General features: G+C 36.8%; 1 protein-coding gene across 2 annotated transcripts in view; it reads right to left on the bottom strand.

The window, feature by feature from the left end:
* Window positions 1–26,882, bottom strand: part of PRKG1 (protein kinase cGMP-dependent 1) — a 944,545-nt gene that overhangs the window by 311,742 nt on the left and 605,921 nt on the right. For both annotated transcript variants that reach the window (XM_065407822.1, XM_065407820.1), the window contains exon 4: window positions 9,603–9,708. In XM_065407822.1, the coding sequence (XP_065263894.1) occupies window positions 9,603–9,708 (106 nt within the window). The remainder of the gene's footprint in view (window positions 1–9,602; window positions 9,709–26,882) is intronic.

Genomic DNA, 26,882 nt, shown 5'->3' with positions numbered 1-26,882 from the left:
TTCTCGATAACACTGAAACATGTTATGTGAAAAACAGTCCACGACAATCAGGTAATAATGTGCTCTGAGCTTGCATAAATCTGCAGCTAATCTCTTCCAAGAACTGTCTGGTAGAAGTGTTTGTATCCTGCATGGTTCAGCATTGTCTCTGAATTGTATTTGTAGTGGATCTCCTTTCAAAAGTCCCATATCATCAAATACTCTATTAAATTCTTCCAGCTTTCTCTCTCACACCTTCATGGCTACCACGCCATAGCTGAGAAAGTTTTTGGTCTTTGATCTCATGGACGCTGAAGGCAGAGCTTTTGTCTTTGTAAGCTGTTTCTATGAAGAACTGGCCTAGGCAGTTCAGAATACCTCCAGGGTTAATCAAGGCTGTGTCTGTTGATTTCAGCTCTGGGACGGGTTGAAGGTGATTATAAATCCCTTCTGAGGTGACAAACACATCTGCTCCTAAGTCAATTTTAAAGTTAATAGTCTTATCACGAATATTAAGTTTAACTCTCCTGGCAGGCTCTGTGTCACCACATGATAGACCCCAGAAGCAATGGCTCTTGATTGTCTGTAGTAATAGTCCATTTCCTGACAGCTTTGGTAAAGCAAACAGCTGCAGAATGTCCATATTTTGTAGATTTATTAGATCTTGTGCGTTTGGCTAAACACACCTGTTGGGCTATGTATTTTTCCACATCTGGTACATTTATTTTGAAAGGCTTTGTAATTTGTCTGGAATTTCTTTATAGCCTCATGGCTATGATGGTAACTTTTAGCACTCATGCAATGTCAGTTTACAGATTCTAAACTAATTTCATGTTTTTCAAGTTGCTCCTGTCTTTTATTCTGCTGTTTCACAAGTTCAGACTGCTTTGCTATTTGCATTGCTATGGGTAGAGATCTGTCTTTAACTGAGTTGTTGCAAAAGGTTCTTGTCTCTTAACCCAATAGCCAGCCTGTCTCTGACATTTTCAAATTTTGCTGTCCCAAAATCACAGTGTTCTGACAATGCATGCAAAGCTCTTACAAAAGGTTTAGAATTTTCCTTTGTTTTCTGAATTTTCTGGTGAAAACATGCTCTTTCATAACCCACATTTCTCTGAGATATACAGTATACATCAAACATAGAACCCTTTCATAATCATCTTTGTAACTGTCTTCATTAAAGGTAAAGGATTTAAAGATATACTCTGCCTGCTTCCCCATCGCATACATTAAAGATACCTGGACATTTCCAGTTTCCTGGTGGCATTTTGTAGCAATGCAAAATCTTGCAAAATACTGCTTTCATGCTGGCCATGCTAAAGGTCTCTGGCACACTGAGGCATAGCATATTGATGAGATCCTGAAACCTTTGTTGCTTCCCCCCACCGTTCTGTCTGCAACTTTTGTTGCTGTTTTTCTTGTGTTTCTGTTCTCCTCTGGCATTCGTTTACTTCTGCCATCATATTATGTACAGCTTGTCATATACATGGTAGGACCACTACTAGTAATCAGCTTCTGTACCAGAGCTTCCTTCACAATGAGATACACCAGACATTTCACTATAAGATCCTTTAACGTAATGCTTATTTGTTGTGAGTTTAAGATACGTTACACACATAGTGGCAGAAGAGTATAATACAGTTTAGCATTCCATGACACAATCCCATGCAGACTTGTGGTACCAGTATAAAGCTAATTTGAGAAATACAAAACTAAAATGGGTGCCTCTTCTCCTGTAACATGCCTATTTTTGGTAACAGTAGCTGAAATATATGAATTATCTAAAAGAAAATAAAGGGCTAAGGTCTGCTAAGATGTATGCATATGCTTGACTTTACACCCTGTGAAGAACCCCAGTGAAGTTCCTGGGATTCCTCTCTATGTGAAAAGTTTAGCACATGCTTAAGTCTTTCCAGCATCAGTGCCTACATTCTATTTTCACTTTACCTAAGTAAAATAACCTTTAGGTATGTTTGATATAGAAGAAACCATTAGTATGTTGAAATATTTGGTCACACACTTGAAACTGATACCTAGATTTGCTGTATATATATGGAGATATACCTATCTCATAGAACTGGAAGGGTCCTTGAAAGGTCATCAAGTCTAGCCCCCTGCCTTCACTAGCAGGACCAAGTACTGATTTCGCCCCAGATCCTTTTTGTTCTGAGGTTTGTTGAAGGATTTTATTGTGGGGCTACGAATTCAGGCTATGAATAATTCTAGTGGATTTCTCCCTTTATTTAATAGTCCCTCTGATCCAAATCTTCTCTCATTTAGGGTCAGCATTTCCGTTTTATAGTTTAAGGGCACTTTAGTTAAGATTTTATGTTTATTGTATATGATTAGGCATTTTGTGTGTGTGTGTGTCCAGTTTTAATTAAAATAATTATACACAGAACACACCTCATAGTTTCACTGGCAATACTTGCTTTTCATTTATGGTGAAAATGAGCAAAACAGCACCAGCAGAAATTTGCTTTGTTTTACTTTCCCAAAAGTCTGGTGAAAAGGCAATTTTTCTTCCAATTTATATGCAGAATTTTTCATGCTACTATAGTCATTATTAATTTGGCTAAGATGCTTCTGATTGAAATTGGTTTAGTTAGGTTGGTATCTATAGTAAGTGAATATACTTTAATTGCCGGTACCTCAATGACTATGTAGATTTCTGTGCCGTGTTGTTGTAGCCGTGTTGGTCCCAGGATATTAGAGACACAAGATGGGTGAGGTAATATCTTGTATTGGACCAACATCTGTCGATGAAAAAGATAAGTTTTTGAGCTACACAGAGCTCTTCTGCAGGTCTGGGAAAGATACTCAGAGTGTCTCAGATAAACACAAGGTGGAACAGATTGTTTAGCATAAATAATTAACAAATAATATGAGAGACCATTCAAGGTGAAGTGCCTCTCTAACACCTCTGCGGTCAAAGGACAAAAAAGGGAGGTTAATGGGTTTCAGATTGTTGTAATAAGCCATAAATCCAATGTCTTTATTAAGACCATGATTTTTTACATCTAGCAAAGTTATGAATTTAAGCTCCCAGCCTGACCTTTTGAAGGTGTTGTGCAGATTTCCTTTGAGGATGAGGACAGATGTCAGATACAGAGTGATCATTTTGTGAAAAAAGTATCCACCCTCCCAGAGGTGATTAAATGTTTTTGCCTTTTATTATTTTTCTCTGTGAGTTCATTTGAAAGTGTAATGATTGTATGGTTTCACCTATGTAGTTGTTATTGGGGCATTTAGGGTACAGGATGAGGTATACCACATGTTGTGATAGGTATATGTAGGCCCCATGGATCAGCATCTTTCATTGACTAGCTTAGATGGCTCCCTGCCTAGCATGCAGGTTGTTGTGGATCACATTCTTATGCACCTTTCTTTCCCCATTCATTGTATAGGGAGCCTAGGTGACTAACTCATATTCTGTGGATTGTGTTGTCCCTGTGATTTTTCTAAAAGTTATTGTATTGCAATGTTCAGTGTTGCAATGCCCGAATCCCTTTGTAGATCTGGGCTTAAATGAATATTTCCTTGTTGCATAAAATCAGCTCAATCCTGCAGTTATTTCTCAGCTCAAGCTTCCAACTGAAGCCAATTTGGCCTGAGAAAGGACTTCAGGATTGGGATTAATATCAAGAAAGAGTGCTATAACAGAGTATTAAATATCAAAAATACATTGCTTTAGTAACATTACAGTGGTGACATTATGTTGCAAAGCCAGAACATGAAAACTTCTGAATGACACGACACTACTGATTTTTATTTTCTTTTTTATTGTCTGTTAGCATTATACCCTGGGGTTTATTTATAAGAAAATAAGGTTTTTGAGTATAACTTCCTTTAACCTTCCTATCCTAAAGTCAGATTCCTTCCTTTAAAGGTTACAGAGAACATGTATAGTTTATTCTTAGGATCTGTTCCAGACTCTTGGATGACTCAGTGTTTACACAATGGACCGGAACATTTACGCATCTTTCATGGAACATTTAGACAGTTTTTATAAAAGTACAATATTTACACTTCTGAAACATTCTAGTCTATTGGGAAGTAGATATTTGTGCTACTCCTTAAAACTTTTATAATTTGACTTCTAGCTAGTGTATATTTTTATAAAAGAAGCTGTGTATTCCTGCTATAGTTTAATTTCCATTGTAATCTTCTGTTTTTACAAAAAAAATAATTTTCAGAAATATTTACTTTTTGAACAGATGTGTCCTCTACTTGTTTCCTGCCTAAAAAATGAGGGTTTTTTTTTACAAGCTTGAAAAAAATCCCTACAACTGTTTGTAAGCTTTGAGATAGTGGAGAAATACATTTTTACTTGTTAAACACATCCGCAAAAAGATTAAGGTTTAAACTTGATTTTGGTGTAGATGTAGTCCTCATTGAGGATCATTATGTTAACCTAGTTAATGCGGAATGATATAACTACAAATAAAATAAAATATACAGCAAATAATTTACTAAACTATGCAAATTAATTATGATAGAATAAAATCCTTAGCAGAAGAACTATGACATAAGTAATTGCTGCATATGCAGAACTGATAAAGTCAAAATGAACCATTTTTGGTATATACATTTTAAACATTAGTTAGATTTTTGTTATGAACTTTGGCCCTGACCCTGTTATGAGATGCAGGCGGGTTGAGCTTAGAGTCTGCACAGATCTCTGACATCACAGACAACAAGCTGCAAAATCAGGGCCAATGGGGAAGAGCTTTAGCGGGTATATGGTCATAGCTCTATTGAAGTCAAGCTGAGAACCTGCCCCTTAGTTTTGAAAATCCCTTCCTTGAGCGTATATTTATAGACATACCATGAACTGCTGGAAACATATGTTTATAAATGAATAACTGATATAACTTTTACTCTTGCATACATACAAATATGTAAATATAGGCCTGAAAAGGCCTCAAGAGCAAGGGCTGCAGGATCAAGCCATCTTACTTCCATGAAATGAACTGCAAAACTCCCCCATTGATTTCAGAGGGATCAAATTCACAGTCTAGTTTCTCATAAATAGCCATCAATTATGAAAGATAGAATTTACTGATCCTTTACCAAATGTATTCTGTAGCTGATTTATACAAAATCAAATAAGCTATCCAAACTATTTTAAAAATGCACACACACCATGCCATACATACATGGTTTCACTGCAGTAACTCAAAAAAGGTACTATCACTAAAATTTCGGAGTCATTAGTGATTTTGTATCTCTTCTTTGTGAAAACCAGTAACAAACCAGTGAAGAAAGTAAAAGAAAAACTCTTCCCACCAACATTACCTCAAAAAGATAAGTAACGTTTATGTCCATGCTGATTTTTCCCTTTTTATTTGGCAAGCATTTACTTTCTACTTTCTTTCTGGTGCTATAGATACCAGCATGGGTTCATTTTATCTCCTTCTATGATGCACACAATTTAGGGAAACAGCATGTGTTAATTACTACAGATTAGAAGGATAAGACTCACAAATGGGCACAAAAATCTTTCGCAAGTCCTATAAAATATTTGCTATTTTAAAAAGTTATCAGCTGAATAAGATATTATTGTTATACTGGGAGGTGTTAAAGACCTGGTTAAAGGAGATGGGTGTTACTATGTACCTTTCATTCAGGCTAAATGGAAGAAAAAATAAAATGCCCTTTTGTGTGGTGACAGTTGAAACTATAAAAGCCACCACCTAAGGCCTCAGCAGCATGACAAGGCCTGAGTAGAAGCTAAACCATGTGGGCTGAGGAGTTTCCCTGGGGACTGACTGCAAATCTAATACAAGGACTGGTGGATTGATTGTTTGCAGCTATGTGCGCAAGAGGCAGAAAGCAACTAGAAAGCCAAGTGGAAGTGAAAAGAAAGCAAAAAAACCAATGGTAAGTGTGGCTCTGTGAGAAAGCCAAGAGAAATGCCCAAAGGAAACCTAATACTTTCTGGAAAGGCAGACCTGGATTTCTGAACAAGGAAACTGCCTCCTTTTGTTTGTTCCTATGATATTCAGGGAAACAGGACTGTGTATTCATTCTTTGTAAATAAATAGGATTGCATGGGGGGGGGGGGGAACTGGCTTATATCATCAACTTCTTCTCCTAATGGAAACAACCAAGCCAGGGTCCAAATATTGACCAACCACTTGAGGCAATATGGTTTAAAGGGGGAAACATTATTTAAAGAAAAAGTCTGGAACACAGTGGATTTCAGGTAGATCAAATTGTGAGAATAATTCTTTAATTTATTCACCAAAAGCATAGTTTCTATTACATTTTTCTGCTAAGTAAAACTTTGTTAATTAAGATGAAAAAGTCATATTTCATGGCTGTAATGTCACAGCAATGAACTGTAACTTTTCGATAACACTAAACCATAAAATAATACTTTATTATTACTGAGTTCATGTGAACAGGTTCCACTTGAAAATTTGAATCAGAAGAATTGCCACTGTGTTTTTTAACAAGAGCTTTTTACAATCCATTTAGTAACAAAAGCTATTACAAATGAAATCTGCTGAGGATGCCTTCATACCTTCATCTTGGGGATTTAAAGTAAAGTTTCCTTCATTAAAAAAAATGAGGATTGATACAGCTTAAAACACCATGTTCTACATGTTTCATTAAAAATAAAAAAACCTGAAAAACTAGAATTTTACTTGTGTTGAGCTTGAGATAAAAGTGGGAAATGAATTTGACATTTGTGCAAATATCTTGTCTCAGGCTATAAATGATGAACATATAGAAACATCTGCAAGAATGCTAAAAATCAACTTTTAAAGAAAAATATATTTGCCTGCTTTTAGTATCATCCCCAATAAGAACAAATACACCGTGCACCACAGTGTAATGGGCTGCAAGAAAGAAGCTCAGAAATAGTATGAAAAAGCTCTTCTCAATTTCTATCTCACGCTGCTGGCCTTCAAATTAAAGCTGGGCAGGCTCTGTAAAACGTGCATCCAAATTAATCTTGACAATCTTCTTGAAAAGCTCCATTAAAGCACAAAGCTTAAGAGCTTAACATGTATATAGCTTCTGCTTTGAAAAAGAATCAAAAAGCCCTAACTTCAAAACTGATCTTACATTCATCTACTTTTGTAATCCAGTCAGGCAACATTTAACATCTGGGTTCATGATTTTAGAAAAATCTTCAATATGGTGACAATAAGTTAGAGATTTTGTGTTCTGTCTCAAGTAAACTTTTGTAACGATGGTAACATTCCAAGCATGGGGAAAACCTTATGAAGGACATGAAGCCTCATGAGGCATAATGAAACAAAGAGACGAATGATACAGTGTTTGTAGAAAGAAAGGACAGAAATATGAGAACTGAAAAGGTTGAGAGACATTGTAAATGTTTATACAATAAAAAGACTTGAAAAGCAGAGAGTTAATTCCCAAAACAAGTGAATTATTGAGAATTTTGAGGGTTGGTAGGTAGAGCTACACACCCACTAAATCAGAAAGAGAACCAAGAATATGGGGGAATGAAACAACCTACTGGCTAGGCTTGCAGGTAGTTCTTAGGTAACTGGCAACTCCCAGTGTTCTCTCAATTCCCTACTGCTATATATTTTGTCCTACTTGGAAGTTGTTTAGGCCAGTTCATTGGTTTTTGATTCCCGGTCGAAGATATATATGGGGGAGATTTTTCAAAGGCACAAATAGCAGTTTGGTACTTTACCACCACTGACTTTCAGAAGGAGTTAGGTGCCTAACTGCCATTTGTGGCTCTGAAAATATCCCCCCCCCCCCACCATGAGTTTAATTACAATATTAATCTCTCAGTTATGTCACTCCCTGTCCTTTCTGGAACTGTCCCACCTCAAATTTATTGTGAAACTGAGGCATTCTGAACAAACTGTCAAATTTCTACACCTTCCCACTGTGACAACGTTCCCTGTTTGTCTAAAGTCATGCTGAACTATTTCTGCTCCAGTTATCAGTTATGGATCTTTGTCATTGTCTGTGCCTCCTTAATTTGCCCCTCCCCCCTTCACATTATAATACAGTCTTTAACTACATCATTACATAGTATTTTTTCCCACAGGATCCCTCCTTCTTCCAGAGTCCTCATTTGAATTTTCCAGAATCAATTCAGCTTACCTCTACACACATTATATTTTTGAAAGAAAGGGTAAATGTATTTTGTATGGTTTTATAATCGTACACTTAAAAAAAAAAGAAAATATGTGAAACGTAGGTCAGAAACAAAGTAAATTAACCACATAAAACTGTATAATATAAAGCATTAGTGATCTCAATGTTAGCAAGTACTACTATGTTACAGTATCATGAAGTATATATCTTGGTAGATATATGTTTCATCTTAGAACAAAAGAAAACAAAAGTAGAGTAGAGAGGATAATTTGTTAATAAAAATATCTAATTCATCTGAGACAATGTTCAGTATTTATTGCAGTAATTTTTACTGTTTGGAACACTTCTGTATCATATAGTGCATTTAATCAAAAGGCTCTTTAAAGAACAGAGATATAATATAACTATGGTTGGAAATACCTTGTAATTAAATTTAATCATAAAATTACTGAAATAGTCATGATTACTTCTGAAAGCAAACTGAAAAAAATCAAAAATAACAATGATATAAAATTCATTTATTTTTGGAAAAGGCCAAATCCGAGAGTCCCTACTCACCGAAAACTTTATGAGGAGGAGAGAAATGGTGATTCCACCATGTATTTATTCAGCACCTCAGTCATAGCATCCACTCTTTCACCAGCTCCTGGTATGTGACACACAGTGTCAGGGATCAGGATTGGAATGGAAATGATTCAGTAGCACTAAAGTCTATGGGAAAGGTTGTTGTCTGGGAAAAACATGTGATGAAGTATTTAGTGATTAAGTTGCTACCTGTAATCGCACACTGACCTCAAGTGGTAATTTTTCCAGAAAAAGAACTACAGTGTTTGGCCTTTTAAAACTTATTTCATCAACATAAAACTGACTTCATTCTTTATTGCCATAATATACTTAGTTATTGGGGAATTACGCATTACTAAAGTAAGGCAGATTTATGATGCTTTGAGATGGCTCCAGGAACTGAATAAAATTTGTAAGATTAAATTCAGGTTTGAAGGAGAAGACATCACTTTATGACTCCTTTATGTTAGTCAACTGACCCATTCCCCATAGAAGCCTATACAACAAAACTTTGTTTCACTTGCTTTTGCATCTGTTCGACAGAGGAACAAAAATGCACTTTAAATTGAATGGTTTCCTAAACAGCATATAAACTAGATTTTTTTCTACTGGGAAGTTATAATTCATTTCTCTTACATGTATTTTCTTTAATGAGGTAGTTTTGAATGACTCTCATAAATGTTCAGTCTTTTAAAATGCAAACTGTGTTTTGGTGCAGTTCTGATGTGGTCCTGTTTGCAAATGATGATGCAAACTAATAACTTACAATTAGAAGAAATGAACAGTAATGAGACTACTATCTCCAGTGTTCCTCCTTTTTTTCTGTATGATATGGCATATAGGTGGTTTAACAACACATTAGAAGAGAGGAGAAGAGGAGACAATCAATACACTGCACTCACCAAAAGCCATAAGTGAGGACAGGAGTTTTAATGTATTTTTCAAAAAGTAAACATGTGCCATACCTTTTTAAAAATTCCATATACTCAGTATGCTTGATGAGGCCTGTCCTCATCATTATTGTTTGAAAACATTGCCGATCAATAGCCCAAAGTTTCACATTTACGAGAGCTGGAAAAAACAAGACAAGGGGAAAATTTAATTAGCAAATCTCAAATGTGAAAAACCTTTTGTGAACTGCAGAGGAAATTAATTATTCATGAGAACATGGAAATTACTAGCTTTTACAAACTTAAACTATTAACATAAAAATAATTTACTGGGCAATGGACTGAACATGCATGATCCAAAAATAGATCTAATTTTACTCAAAGATCTCATCATGGTATGTGGGTTTTTGGGAAAATGCCTTAGGAAGAACTGTGCTATCGGAAAGTGTTGGAGTAAATGCCCATAGGAAGTTTTTACAGTGTATGGTGAATGAAAGGAACAAAAAGGACTCTATTCATCACTACAATAAGTTATTTCATATACACAATTACTGATACCACATGATTTGAGAATTGTTTTAGACTTATCCATGATTTAGAGGGAACAAACTTAAGTAGGATTTGATCCTACTGCCATCAAAGTAAATGGTAAAATTTCCACTGGCGTAAAAGGGTTTTTCAAGAACCCTGTCCTACTATATCTTGATGTAAGAACACCTTTAAAGGGGATGGGGAAACCTGCTTTAATGAGGATTTACCCCCAAAACTTTGGTTTCAGTGTCCATGACAAATTCCAGTATTTCTCAGTCATGGATTATTAAAACACATCATATACTTTATAGCAGAAGTCCCCAACTGGGAAAGAGGAACACTTGTGGTCCACAAAGCACTTTCATTCATCCACAGAGAGCTAGCTGGTCTCATGGTGCTGACTCTCTTTCCTATTCTCATCTATCAAATTGCATTATGAGACAGCTAAAACTGAATTAAATATTTTTCTTCAGAGGCAAATGCTGTAGTTGCCACAGGGATGTCTCACAATCATAAATGAGAGGGAAGAAGGTCTACACAACTTCAAATAGGAGCTGAGGTGGCTGTACAGTGGCCATGAGACAACCTCTGTATTAAGAAGCACCTATCGTATGATATTGTTAAAATCCCTCATGTAGACAGATTAAATGACCATTCGTAGAAATTATTTGTGAAAGATTAACAGTGACTTCAGAAAACGTTCACTACAATGAAAAGTATTACTGCTGTTGCATGTTCAGACAATTGTACTGTCTTATGAAATAGGAGTGCTCAATGTGAGAGAGGAAAAGAAGTTGTCATATTAAAGTTGTATTCTCACTTGAAGTGAAAGCACAGATGCAGGCTCCAAAATGGTCCTGTGAGAGTATCAACTCTGACTTGGTTTAGACAATATATTCAAATTTCATTTTACATACATTAACTTAGAAACTTGGCTATACAAAAATTTCTAATGGTGCTGCACTTAAATAAGAATACGTAGGGAAGCAGATTTCCTTTTTAAAGAGAACCACTTCTACTTTTGCTTTTGGGAAGTAACTCAAGCAAACTTCATATCCAGTAGAGATAGACTACGGGAAATGGAATTAGGCATAAAGAATTCACAAATATTCTTGTGAATAAAAGCCATCAAATCACTTAGCTGATATTCACATCTCCTTTAATTCATAAACATTCATATTTGTAAATTTTATCAACTATAACATTTGCAGAAAGCAAAAGCATCACAAATACCAGCTCAAATATTTATGAGAAAATACATACCTGCAGTGCTATAGTGGCCATGTTGAATTTTTTTATTATTTTCAAATTAGATTAGATTAGTATATAGGACAAAATTAGAAAATCCAACACACAAAACGAGATTAAACTAGCTAGAGTCATAAAGGGTAATAAGAAAACATTCTACAAATATATTAGAAACAAGAGGAAGATCAAAGACAGGGTAGGCCTGTTATTCAATGGGGGAGGGGGGGACAATATCAGAAAATGTGGAAATGGCAGAAGTGCTAACAGACTTTTTTGTTTCAGTTTTCACCAAAAAGGTTAGTAATGATTGAACGTCTAACATAGTGAATGCCTATGAAAATGAGATAGGATCAGAGGCTAAAATAGGGAAAGAATAAGTTAAAAATTACTTTAACAAGTTAGATGTCTTCAAGTCACCAATGGCTGATGAAATACATCCTAGAATACTCAAGGAGCTGACTGAGGAGATATCTGAACCATTAGTGATTATCTTCGAGAAGTCAGGAAGACAGGAGAGATTTCAGAGGACTGGAAAAGGGCAAATATAGTGCCAATCTATAAAAAGGGAAATAAGGACAACCTGGGGAATTACAGGATAGTCATCTTAACTTCAGTACCCAGAAAGATAACACAGCAAATAATTAAGCAATCAATTTGCAAACACTTAGAAGATAATAAGGTGATAAGTAAGAGTCAGCATGGATTTGTCAAGAACAAGTTATGTCAAATCAACCTAATAGCTTTCTTTGACAGGGTAACAAGCCTTTGGGAGGGAGGAGGGGGTTTAAGTGGTGGATATGGTATATATTGACTTTAGTAAGGCTTTTGATACTGTCTTCCATGACCTTCTCATAAACAAACTAGAGAAATACAATCTAGATGGAGCTACTATAAAATGGGTGCATAACTGGTTAGAAAACCATTCACAGAGAGTAATCATCAGTGGTTTCCCAGTCAAGCTGGGAGGGCATATTGAGTGGGGTCCTGCAGGGATCAGTTCTGGCTCTGGTTCTGTTCAATATCTTCATCAATGATTTAGATAACGGCATAGAGAGTATAATTATAAAGTTTGCAGAAATACCAAAATGGGAGGGGATGAAAGTGCTTTGGAAGATAGGATTAAAATTCAGAAAAATCTGGACAAACTGGAGAAATGGTCTAAAATAAATAGGATGGAATTCAATAAGGACAAATGCAAATTACTCCACTTAGGAAGGAACAATCAGTTGCACACATACAAAATGGGAAAAGACGGCCTAGAAAAGAGTATTGCAGAAAAGGATATGGGGGTCATAGTGGATCACTTGCTAAATATGAGTGAACAATGTAACACTGTTCACAAAAAAACAAGCATCATTCTGGGATGTATTGGCAGGAGTATTGTAAGCAAGACACAAGAAGTTATTCTTCCACTCTACTCTGTGGTGATTAGGACTCAAATTGAGTATTATGTCTAGTTCTGGGTGCTAAATTTCAGGAAAGATGTGAACAAATTAGAGAAAGTCCAGAGAAGAGCAACAACAATGATTAAAGGTTTAGAAAGCATGAGCTATGAGGGAAGATTGAAAAAAATGGGTTTGTTTAGCCTGGAGAAGAGAAGACTGAGGGGGGACATGATAATGGTTTTCAAGTACATAAAAGGTTGTTACAAGGAGGAGGGAGGTAAATTGTTCTCGTTAACCTCTGAGGATAGGACTAGAAGCAATGGGCTTAAATTGCAGCAAAGGCGGTTTAGGATGGATATTTAGGAAAAACTTCCTAACTGTCAGATTGGTTAAGCACCGGAATAAATTGCCTAGGGAGGTTGTGGAATATCCGTCATTGACTAACTTGCTCTTAAAAATCTCCAGACATCTGTTAGGGATGGTCTAGATGGTCCATGAGTGCAGGGGATAGACTAGATGAGGTCCCTTCCAGTCCTACGATTCTATGATTCTAGATTAATTCAACAAGTATGGAGGTGTGATCAGTAAAAGGGGCTCAAGCCTTCATATAAAGGATAGGTCATCTAAACATCATGAGGGAGAAAACATTGAATGTGTCTTCAAAAATCAATTGAATCTCATCTGGCATCACACGCTACGTACCTTCATCATAATTATACAGTTATTGCATGATGTCACTACAGAGCAGATTTAAGGTTGTTTGGGTGCCTTAATTGTGCACTTCCATATCTTAACATTTTGGATTTCTTTTAAGTTTAAGCTTAACTCTGAATTTCCTTAGTTAATAATGCTTGGATTTTGAGATAATTATAATATCTCTAATATATTTTATGTACTCTCGACCATAATTCCACTTTTATTTATTTTTATCTGGGAGTTCTCAAAATAAGTTCCTATGTACTCCAAATTCCCAATTCTAGTCAAATTTAATTGAGAATGTGATTTGCCTTTCTGCTAGGCATCATTTCTTTTCCCAGACAAAACACATTGCTCTCATTCAAATGGAAAATTGTCAACATCAATAAGAATATAAAGAGACAGTAAAGAATTATAGTGAACTGCATATTGAGAAATTCTGAAGGCAACAGATATTGCCAAAACCATATGAGTCAGAGTCCAAGAATGAAAATAAAATATTCATGTGAACAAGAAGAGAGTATGCTCACGCATGATTTTGTAAGTGCATAGTTCTGTGGATCTCATCTACAGAGGTGCAGAGCATCCACAATTCCTATGACTTCTGAAAATAAGGCCCTGCATGTTTAGAGTGACCAAATGTCCCTGAAAGCCAGTAATGCTCCAAGATTACACATTAAAACACTTTAGATACATGCAAATAAAACAATTAAAGTCTCATGTAGACAAGGAAGCAATTGCTTTATCTGTTAATAGTTATTAACAAATACAATAAAATTCTTGTGTAATTGTCATTTACACAGTCTGAATTAATCCAACCCAAATATAGGTCTTTACATCAGCCTGTATTTTATATGTGTGTACCCTACATCATGTCAATAGTAGTGGCTGACTCATCACATTGTGGTCAAAAGGGAAGAGAAAATGGAAACTGCTGGTAACAAATGAAATTGCTGGGACTTCGGGCTTGTCTATAAGAGCATATAGATTGTAGATAGTTGGGGTTTGAATCAAAGCACACTAATGAACTGTTAGGGTGCATCAGCAAGTTCCACAGGGACAGTTAGTATGCAGCAGACTATTGCATGGTAGAGTCACATCCCAGCTTCATGTGATCTAAATGTTCATGTAGACCAGCCCTTAATTCTTGGCAGATATGAGCTAGTGTTACAATTTCCAGTAGAGAGCTGATTTTCAACAATGTACAATTTTTAAAAAATATCATCACTCTTTTTGGATGAGAAGTACATTTGTGCATCATCTGATTATTTAGACCCTGAAATTCCCTTATAAGTTAATAAGCAATGAATATTTAAATCATCAATCTTTACATTTAATATCTTCAATATTTAAAACTTCAATCAATCTATAGTGATGAGAGCTCTTCAACATACAGATATAATTGAATATACTTCCATTTTTATTTTGTTAGAATGTCTGTTATGTTAGAACTGTGACCATTATTTATTTATTTGTTTATTTATTATGATGTCCTAATCCAGGGGTCGGCAACCTTTCAGAAGTGGTGTGCCGAGTCTTCATTTATTCACTCTAATTTAAGGTTTCGTGTACCAGTAATACATTTTAACGTTTTTAGAAGGTCTCTTTCTATAAGTCTATAATATAGAACTAAACTATTGTTGTATGTAAAGTAAATAAGGTTTTAAAAATGTTTAAGAAGCTTCATTTAAAATTAAATTAAAATGCATAGCCCCCCGGACCAGTGGCCAGGACCCGGGCAGTGTGAGTGCCACTGAAAATCAGCTCGCGTGCTGCCTTTGGCACCCATGCCATAGGTTGCCTACCCCTGTCCTAATCAATAGGAATGACATTTACTTGTTACAATGGTTAATTAAAAAATGTGTTATCTCTATAATGAAACCACTGTAAGCAGCGTTTACAAGGTTTTAGACTCTCCAAATTGTGTTGTGAAAGTAAATGCTTAGACTAGATCTGAAGTCTTTTTGACTTTAAAGACAGACATTCAAGGGCTACATTTGAATATTTAGCTTTTTGTTGTAAAATGTATATGAACAGTCTGCTGGGTGATGTTGGACAAGTAACTTCCCCTTTTTGTGCCTTAGTTTCTCCATCTGTAAAATGGGATATTGATATTGATCTCTTGTGTAAAGTGCTTTCATATCTACTAATGATGAGCACAATATTAAAAAAATCGGTATTACTTATTTATTATAGTTACCAATATATTTCTGTACAAATAGTGCCATACACACCAAGTAAAAAAAAGAAAACTAATATGAAATTGGCATCTACTTTCTAGGTGTTTGAATCTCTCCGCTGAAAGATACAAGTGATATAACTAATTTTTATGGAGGTTATTTGCTTCCTCCAGGAGAAGGGGAGGGAATGATTCGCATGTTGTTTAGCAAATCAATAGGAAAAGTCTGAAGAATGCCTCCCTGTTCTCCATTCTTTGCTGATGATTTTAGTCACTTTGTTTAATCCTCCATGTTCAGCAGAATCCTGCTGGGTTAAACTCTTTAGAAGCAGGAAAAGCTGTCCTTCTAAAACAGTCACTTTCTTTTGGAAATGAAAAAGCAGAAACTAAAAAATTTAAGTGATCTCATCAGTCTGGCAATTTCAAAATTGTTTGTATTTGGCACATTGTATGGCTGTTATTTATCTTTCATGCTGAGATTTCCACTGCATCTTGAATGTATGGATACTGTATGGTGCTGAATAGCAAAAATAGTGATGGAGTGAATATGGAATTAGTGGATAGACTGTGTTTTCATACGTTTTATGTTGGATTAAGAAGTGACTTCAAATTTTGCATTAAGCTTTCCATATTTTGTATTGTGGAGTTAAAAACATTCACCCACTTCCTGTTCCTTAGAAACAATGAAAATTCTTATAAGTATGTGAAGCTATTTTAAGGTGTAAATCTAATGCTATTTAAAGAAAATTAAAATGTTCTGCTATGATAAAGTAATTTGCTGTCAAACTCTTCAATAATTTGTTTTTGTTTTTAAAGATATGCTCCAGGAATTATTTTGGGGAAGTTCTATCACCTGTGTTACACTGGAGGTCAGACTAGATAATCACAATGGTCCCTTCAGGCCTTGGAATCTATAAAAAACTACTAGTCAGTTCTCAAAATTAGACCACAAATGAATTTTTATCTATATTTCTTTTATAAAACTTCCCTTCCAAATCTTAATTCTTGGCGCAACATGGTTGCTAAGTTAAAAATCAAGCCAAGAAAGTTTTGAAGATAGTAAGGAAAACATTTCAGCAAAATCATTTTTATATTCATTTGTTAATGTTAAATTACGAGAGAAATTATTTTATAAACAATATTAAATTACAATCTACTCAGCCACCCCCTTCTTTTTTCCCCTTTCAAAACTGTAGTTTCTGGCTCTATATTGTCCACTTAATTACTTGAACATCAAGATGATACCAACTGACAATGTCCTCCTTATGACAACCACAACAGTACTTTGATTATATTAGTTAAGAAACGTTTTCTTCTTCCAGATTTTATTGTTGGGGATGAGAAAGAAACAACTATTGAACATAACCAAAAAAATTGAACAACTCCTCATCTTGCAGTATAACTAAATCCGATGTTTACTGGGTGTGGAGCTTAACCTTCTGAAAGACATTCCATCCTTCTGATAAGTAACTGTCTCTTTTTTACAGATTTCTAGATTCCATCTGAGAACTTGATTAGGTGTTCAGGCACTAATCCTGCCTTGCTATTCTTCCCTGTACATCTGTGGACATTCAGGCACGAACCCTGCCTTGTTATTCTAAACAGAACAGTTGGAACCAATCAGGGCCTCTGGAACAAGTTATAGACTTTCATATCACAAGCACGGCTGACAATATACTTTCATAGATACACAGATTTAAGTCCAGCAGGGACCATTGTGATCATCTAGTCTGATCTCCTGTATAACACAGCCCATGGAACATCCCCATAATAATTCCTCGAGTATATCTTTTAGAAAAACATTCAATCTTGTTTTAAAAATATTGTCAGTGATGGAAAATCCACCACAATTCTTGATAAATTGTTCCAATGGTTAACTACCCCCACTGTTAAAAATGTATACCTTACTTCCAGTCTGAATCTGTCTAGCTTCAACTTCCAGCCACCGGATTGTGTTATATCTTTGTCGGCTAGAATGAAGAGCTCGTTATTAAATATTTGTTCCCCATGTAGATACTTAAAGACTATATTTCAGTCACCCCTTAATCTTCTCTTTGTTAAGCTAAATAGATTGAACTCTTTGAGGCTCTCACTATCAAGTATGCTTTCTACTCCTTTCATCATTCTTATGGCTCTTCTCTGAACCCAATCCCATTTATCAACACCCTTCTTAAATGATGGGCACCAGAACCAGACATAGCATTCCAAGCTAACAGTCATTGTGATTCTAGGTTGTAGAATGTCAATGTAATTTTGAAATACATATGTCATATAAAGCAATTTTAGTTTGTAAAACAGAACAAAAACATTTTCTTAGCATCTTGCTATTCACTTTAAAAGTTAATATAGGTTTCTCCTTTCAGCATTGAACTATACAGCTGAAGCTTTCTGTTCACAGTGGAGCCACTCTAACCTCTCCATGGTTATAGTTTAATCAAGTGTTCCATTATAAACCTGACTTTTAGCTCAGGAGGAACATTGTAAAACAATCAAGTAGAAATTTTGTATTTGTGATTGTATATTAGGGTGAACGTTTTCTGGAAAGTATAGGCAAATTGGGCTAGGCTTTTTGTAAGATATGAGTGTACAAAAAAATTAGTTCCTTCACCACTGGAAATTTTACTAATGTTTTGTGGCTTGTAGTACCTCAAGAATAACTTAACTAGAAACTCAAAATGTGTTTCAATCTGTTGGCTTTAGTAAGAATTTATAGCCTTTGCATAATTTGAGGAGATTAGACGTTATTTTTAAATGTTCCATAGAGTTCCTAAAAGGTGCATAACAGCCACAACTATTTATTTCTTCAAAAGTAATTTTAAATGCATAATTACTGTTCTTTTAACAAACCTTGGACATGCATCAGGTTTAGCAAAGAATCTATAAAAAAGATTAGCATAATACACCATCTTTCATCAGTTTTCTTGATGTCCAAATAACAGCACACTTTCAGAGAGCAATATAACCATCTGTGACATCTATATATATGTTCAGGGACATTAGTTTTGTGAATCAAAGAGTTAAAATGTAAGCCAAAGATCCTGTGCCAATAAGCATGCGGGTGGACCTCTGCACCTGTGTAAATAGGTCCACCCTCATGGTTCTCAGTGCAGCATCAGGGCCTTATACCATATTGCATTACTGTAAGACATGCAGGATGAAATCCCTATCCGATTGCAATTAATGGGAATTTTGCCATTGACAGCAATGGAGCCAGGATTTCACCTACAGCCTTAAGTTAAAAGAAGGTAATACTATTTTACAGGCTTTGGAGTCTTAGTCAGTTTAGTATAGATTTTTCTTGGTCTCTTCACCCTCCAGTGTAATCAACACAGGAAGCCTTTGCATCTGAATGGAGCCTCTCCAGATCCTCTTTCACACATCGCAATGTCGGGGAAAACAATGACAGCCTGATGTAGAACAGAAAAAAGTGTGGGAGTAGGGATAGGAGGTTGACAGTAATAGTCCACAAGGTTGATTTTCCCCTTCTTATTCTTGTATGAAAGACTAGAGTTAGAACTCACCTTTCTTTTATGTATCTTTGTCTTCCAAATGAATACACAGCATTTAAAGGATATAGTTGTTGGACAACTGTTATTTGATAGATATTGTACTACTATTAATTAAACAATACTATTCTGATATCAGTATGTATATAAAATATATTTCCGCAGAGATTACATAAACATTTGAGTTTAATTTAGTGTTAAAATATGAATTAATTAATTTAATATTGACATTTAACTAATGGGGTGAGCTGCGTTTTTGGCCAGATGTGGCACTGCAGGTGAGCTCTACTTTCCCTTCCCCCCAACTGGGTGTCTAGTTGCACAGATCAGGAAAATGCGAAGCCAAAACAAACTAGTCAGAAGAAATATGTCTCCTTTAATGAAGCCCCAGGCAAGGAGCACACGTAATAACAAATCAAAGGCCCTTACCTCAGGACCCATGTCCCAAAGTAAATGTTAAAACAAAGTCTCTGTGCCTGGTCAGGTTAACCTTCCAGGGCTGGAAAGAAATCACCATATTTAGTCTATCTGTGATTGAATTAGTGCACTAAGAATAGAATAAAGAACAGGAGTACTTGTGGCACCTTAGAGACTAACAAATTTATTTGAGCATAAGCTTTCATAGGCTAAAACCCACTTCATCGGATGTATGCAGTGGAAAATACAGTAGGAAGATATATATGCACAGAGGACATGAAAAAATGAGTGTTGCCACACTAACTGTAATGAGAGTAACAGTTAAGGTGGGCTATTATCAGCAAGAGAAAAAAAACTTTTGTAGTGATAATCAGGATGGCCCATTTCCAGCAGGTTTTACTTTGTGTAATGACCCATCCACTCCCAGTCTTTATTCAAGCCTAATTTAATGGTGTCCAGTTTGCAAATTAATTCCAATTCTGCAGTTTCTCGTCGGAGTCTGTTTTTGAAGTTTTTTTGTTGGAGTATTGCAACTTTGAGGTTTGTAATTGAGTGACCAGGGAGGTTGAAGTGTTCTCCGACTGGTTTTTGAATGTTATAATTCTTGACATCTGATTTGTGTCCATTTATTCTTTTGCATAGAGACTGTCTGGTTTGGCCAATGTACGTGGCAGAGGGGCCAAACCGGACAGTCTCTATGCAAAAGAAGTGGGTTTTAGCCCACGAAAGCTTATGCTCAAATACATTTGTTAGTCTCTAAGGTGCCACAAGTACTCCTCGTTCTTTTTGCTGATACAGACTAACATGGCTACCACTCTGAAACCTAAGAATAGAATGTAGCTGTAGGCTGTGGGATGGACTGGCCACCCCAGAATGTGCCTGTCAAAGACCCTAGGCACATACTCAGGGTCGCTAGCCCATCCTGCTGCTTGAACTGTTGCGGTTATATCTATTTTAAGCATGCTAGTTTGATCAGAGATAGCTTCTATCTCCTTGAACTAGGAATCACACCCCCAGCTCAAAATGTAGACGTACCCCAAGTGTCACAAAGGTAAATGCAAAGAAAGAAGATAAAATGGTGGAGTTAACTGAAAAGATTAAGCGATAACGTGCTATGCTAGTGTCCGTCTAAATTAATTTATGTCCTGATAAACTTCCTTTATTCAAACACTGCGTATGAAGAGAAATGTGATTTTTATATTTTCTGATGACATTTTCTTAAAAAGTGTATTTTTCTCCCAATCGAAGTCAAATCTCAGAGGGCTCACTGGATAGAGGATCACAAGATTTAGGACTTGGCTACATGGGGAAACAGCCCAGAATAGCTCTTGGGATGTTCTAAAACACAAAAAAAGAATGGTTAGAGAATGTCTACGCTGTAGCTGGAAGTGTGCTTCCCAGCTTGGATAGACAGATGTGAGCTAGCTCTGCTTGAGCTAGTGCACTACAAATAGCAGTGTAGCCAGAGGTAGCACAGGCAGCTGCTCAGGCTAGCTGCTAAGTACATAGCCGGGGAGGTGAGGGTGGGGAAATCAGGTTTGTACTCAGATGGCTAGCCCAAGCCACCACCTGTGCTACCCTTGGCTACACAGTTATTTTTAGCATGCTAGCTTGAGCAGAGCTAGTGCATATCTGTCCATCTGAGCTGGGAAGCACACTCCCAGCTGCAGCATTGACATAGCCTTTATGCAAAATAAGAGTGTCCATATGAGGAGCTAGTGCAGAATAGCTATTGTACTTTAAATTCACACCCTAGTTTATTTTGCAATAGCTTCACCATGCAGACAAACTCCTACTGATAAAACACCAAACAGTTGTAATATTTTAAAAGAAGCTAAATTCTTGAGGCTGCTCATACAGTACTTACAATCTCTTATCTATTCCAATTTTCATTTGCTTAGTGAAGCCTTTCAATTTTTCCCAAGGATCACTGAGTGACTCAATCACAAATAAATTACTACACTAGCTGAATATTTTATTGGAATTGAAATTTTCTCATTGCCTGGGATAGTATATTGGGTTCATGTTCTGAGTGTAGCTTTTAGCCTACTGTGACACACAGGCCCATTTGTGGATCACCATTCTGTCAGCAGCTCTGGTCACGCCTGACATACTTACTGCACCTAACACAATGTTGTCATAATCTGCATCTAAAAGATGACATGTCATTGGAACACTAATAACTCACTGATCATTAATATTCCTCTGTAATGTATGCACCGGATATGTACAAAAAGTTATGAATATGTGCTAAAATTAAGTTTTTAAAATGTGTTTGGCAAGCAATGCATAAGCCAGTCTGCCCTTGCAAAGGAACATGTATTTGTTTGTTTGTCCAGCCTGCTCATCGGAAAGACACAATGAAGGTCTATTTATGTATAAGGTAAACAAAGGTATTCCGCGGGGGATTAGACAGCATGGCATCTACACCCCAGCAGGAGGGAGAAATTTTACCTGGGCTATAGAAACAGGGGGTCTGAACATCAAATAGTAACATCATCGAATCAACTGCTTGTGTACAATATTACTGTATTATAAAAGGGTACCAAGTAAGGTCTTTTCTGAAATCTAATGACACACTGGTGATGAATATGATTGTGAAAGATATGCATGTATTAATACTATATGAGGAAATATGGATACTTAATGATATTATGCTTTAAAATTGGTGACCAAAAACAATGGAAGCCCTATTTACATACAAATCAGCTGGAGGATGGGAAGCCCACACGAAGGGAAAAACAGCGTGATGACATCCTGAGTCTAGGTATAAAACAGTAAGTTTGGGAAGATATAAAATGAGAGAGGAGAAGCCATTTTGGCATCTATCACTGGACATACAAAAGGGGCCAGATCTCTTGCAAGCTGAGAAAGATGGGTCCTTCAACCATGGGGGTTAAAGTCTCTGGTCATAGAAGATTTGTAAGGACCTTGAACAAAGACTGTAGCTACTTAAGTTAGGTCTTAACCATTAGAAAGCATAATTTTACTTTTGTTTGTTTGTAACCCTTTCTAACTTTATTCCTTCTCCTTGGTATCATTTAAGCTATGTCCTTTTGTTAATAAACTTGTTTACAACTCAGATCTGTATGTGAAACAAAGGGTATATTTACTCTAGTTAAGTTAATAAGCTGTGATGTGCTTTTGTCTCTCTAAAAGTAGCAAACAAACCATATTATTATTTCTCTGAGTATTCTAGGAAACGGCTGGAAACTTCAGGGCAGACAGTATAGGGAAAATTTGGGACTGGGAGCATGTTGGTGTCTCCCCTGCATGTGGTAACTGGGTTATAGAGACTAAAGTGGGGACATTGTGATGTAGGCGGGCTGCTGGGGTCAGAGCACTGAACCAGGGCTGAAAAGTACACAGACACTCAGGATACTGCATGCTTGTATGCTGGGCTGGAAGCATCCTGACAAAAGAACCACAGCAACAGAGCATTTTGAGGCACTAGGGATTACAGGACAGGTGCTGACACCACCCCTCACTGGTCTGGACTATGCCCTTGAATGTAACATCTCCCATATCCAAAGAGTTGTTTAAATGATCTGTGAGTAGCATGATGAAGCTTATATAGGTAAACAATAGGCACAATAAATATTAGCATCTTCAGGTCTTCAGGGTTGTTTTGGAAGCAGCAAGTTGTAAAACTTTCCAACAGAAATTTAAGCAATTTCCCTTTTCTTTTTTTTTAATCATCAGTTTCCAAGGAATTATTGTAAAATTACTTTGATCTAGGATACCTTGGTTTTGAGCTACTCATGGTATATAGTTTATATCTTATAAAATAATGATGAAAAGCATATGCACATCTAATTAAATAGAAGCACCACATTAAATTATTCTACCTTTCCAGATACCTCATGAATGAGCTACCAGCAGACTCCAAGTCTGGATATTGCAAAGAGTGCTATGGAGGGAACGTATTTAGTTGGATTAGAATAAAAAGATAAGTAACTGCACTCTGAAACACTTTTGTTCCAATTTCTAATACTGGTGAGTAAGAATATGAGTTTAGTCTAATACTAATGGCTTCTCAATGCTTCCCCTAACTGAAATCTATAGTAGTAAATTATCATCCAATATTCTGCAAAAGGTGTAATAATTTTATATTTGAATGACTAAAGATAAAACTATGCTGCAGAGACCCAGGAAAACATTAATGCATTTTTTTCAGTCAGACAGAGGCTACAATTGATCTTCAACAAAATAAACCAAGAATCTGTTTTTTTCATTTTCTCTGCTATTGGGAAACATTGTCAGTAACCAAAACTGATAAAATTCACAGAAAGCTATGAAAACAGTTCACTTCTTGCATTCCAGGGACCGCACCTCACCTTTTAGAGCACATCTACACTGCTGCTGGGAATGTGCTTTTCGACATGCTAGCTCTATTCGAGCTCGAGTGCTAAACACAGGTGTGTAGTTGTCCAAGTACATATTCAGAAGGTCCAGTGGGGTTTGTACTCAGGTAACTAACCCAAGCTGTCACCTGTCCTGCTCCCAGATATGCTCCCAGTTGTAGTGTAGATGTACCCTTACATGTCCAAACCTCTCTAAGCAAAGAGGGGATAAGAGGAAAGGAAAAGGGGAGAGAATCAGAACAACACCGAAGTTACAGTGAGTACAAAAGCCATTCTGCCAATGGAGGACAGGATGGTCAGGGAGCATGTCACTGAATGATGCACCTCCATAGCTCCTAAAAGGAGCTATTGTTCATGTCAGGCTAGCGTGTGTTGCAATACTTAGTATAGAATCATAGAATAGTAGGACTGGAAGGGACCTCAAGAGGTCATCTAGCCCAGTCCCCCGCACTCATGGCAGGACTAAGTATTATCTAGACCATCCTTGACAGGTTTGTCTAACCTGCTCTTAAAAATTTCCAGTGATGGATATGTGTGTGCTGGGTATAGGACTATGGTTCCTAAGCAGCAGATACCCTGTTTAATTGTGGCCATGGAATCCCAGTGGGATTTTTAGCTCTAACTACTGCTGTGTTGGATTTCTATCCCACTTGTGCACGGGTGCACTGAGGGCAGGTGTCAACACCCATTACTACTGTGCAGGATTTGCCTTGTAATTACAGGGGAGTTGCATCTTACGCGGGGGTTAGGTTCTGAAGTAGCGCGCAAGGCAAAAATCGCGTATAGTCAAACGCTCATTGAGTGGAATGGCGAGTGGAATCGCCCGCACTACAGGTACAGTATTTAAATTGTTATTTTTCTCTTTTTTGTTTTGTTTTGCCGAGCGCATATAGTTAAAATCATGTAAGTTAAATGCATCTATGATGCGACTCCACTGTATAAACACTTAACAATAATCATCCTCAAGTGAAGTAAGATGTAAATTTTTACAAGCCTTCTGAAACTATTTAAGTTTAAGCAGATAATAAAGGCCTATGTTAGGTTGATCTGGGTGAGCTTACGGGTTATTCCATTTACCCTAGCTTTCCATTTCCTACTTTGACATTTTAATCCTTTTTGTTTAGTTCTATGAGATAAATGTTATCTCCAGGTAGTTGAGTTCAAATGTCAGAAATGTATACATATGTGCATCACAAAACCATGATACACTCTGAATGGGAGTATCAAAAGAGCAACGTTGCTCACTTGGAGTAGTGATGGTAACTGCTGTTCAAAAGTAAGCCAAATGTTTGAATATCTGGAGTGTTTACAGGCCATATATGAGATATTATCTAATTTGATAAGTACGCTTTTTCAATAAAAAATGAAAGCCTATCCTTTTCTGTAGGCACAGCACTGATAGATGCACTAAGAGCTGTGCAGAGAGGCATGCACTGTGTCTGCCACTGTTATGGCTTTGCTCTTGGTAGTGCTAATGGGCTAATTTTCTTAAGGTCTCACTATATCACCCAATCCATTTATAAAGAGGAAAATAACATCCATTTTTAAAAAGCAATTGTGTTTGTCTAATATCTTACTCGTACAAGAAGCTGCCACTTCCAAAACATTGAGAATAAAAAGGGGGAAAAATGAGAAGGGGAAAAGGTCCTAAGGCCTCAGCAGTAGCTTGGAAAACCCCACAGATGGGCAAAAAAGTGAGTTCCAACATTGGATTCTAATCCCTGTCTCACTTGTGGCAGCATATTACGCTACATCTGAGCACATATTTTTACACATCTATGTTGCAAACTGCTTTAGTGTTTTTTAAGTGACGATAGGAGCATTAGCCTGTGCTATATATTAATGCATCATACTACCTTCTTAGGGTTCAGTTTTGCCCCTTTTTTAACCAAAAAACCCATGTACTTAAACCAGGTGCTATTCTGCACTCTATAGGAGGCTCACATTACTGTCCTTTGTGTCTTGGCAAATTCGTTTGTGTTAATATGGCTGTGAGCAGGATTTCCATATGTGTATTTTGTGTAACGGAGGTCATTATTTAACTCATATATTCACACATCTAGGAGTAGTTATTTTCAGGGTCAGTTTAGTTGTATTTACTAAGTACATAGGGCAGAGCCTCAGCTGGTGTAAGTTGTCATAACTCCACTGACGTGAGAATTTATACATTTAGAGTCTGCCCTCTGTCTGCTGGCAATGTTGAGGAGAAGCAGGAATCAGCCATGCTGGGATACAGAGAGGTAAGCAACGGGGTGGGGTTGGGGAGGATATGGGGGAAAGCTGGGTAGAATGAACTAGAGGATGGGGAGGGGCAGGAGCGGGGAGGGATAGAAATAGAGAGGGAGAGGGACATAGTAGTGGTTGGAGATGTTGGAGAGAAGGCCATTGGAGGACAGAGGCCAGTGGAAAGAGGAAGCGGAAGTTGGGAGGACAGGAGCTGAGGTTAGACAAGAGCAGAGGGTGAGAGGTGCAGGTGACGGAGGATGGGAGCAGATGGGGAGGGTGCCAGGAGTCAGGGCAGAGTGATTCAATATGAGCAGTGGGAGAGGGAGGGCGGGAGGCAGGAGCTGGGGGTCGGTGGTGGGGGGAATAGGAATTAGGAGACAGCATGTAAGTCCATGAGCACAAGCTACTTTTTCCACTTCAGTAGAAAATATTAGGATGGCCTGATTTGGCCTTTCTCAATAAAATCTCCAATTAACTTCAACGGGCATTTCTCCTACATAAGAACAGCAGAATCAGGACCTGTAACAACATGGTTAATATTATCTTAGAAACAATGGGTGGAATACAAACTCCATTGATGTCAATAGCAAAACTCCCACTGACTTCAGTGGAGCCAGAGCATCACTCAATAAATTTGGAATGTCCTGACTTTTGTATGCTTGATCTCACAAACTTAATATTGTGATTCTAATTTTTTTCCATAAAATGTCCTAGTTTTTAAATGTAAGTAAATAAGAGCTAAGATAAAAATAAAAGAAAAATAACACTGAAGAAAATCACGTTTTTTTTTAACTTAGAATGTC

This window comes from Emys orbicularis, chromosome 7 (assembly GCF_028017835.1).
Source record: "Emys orbicularis isolate rEmyOrb1 chromosome 7, rEmyOrb1.hap1, whole genome shotgun sequence".
Taxonomy (NCBI): Eukaryota; Metazoa; Chordata; order Testudines; family Emydidae; genus Emys; species Emys orbicularis.
Note: the sequence above shows the minus strand (reverse complement) of the source record. Positions and strands in the feature narration are given on the sequence as shown.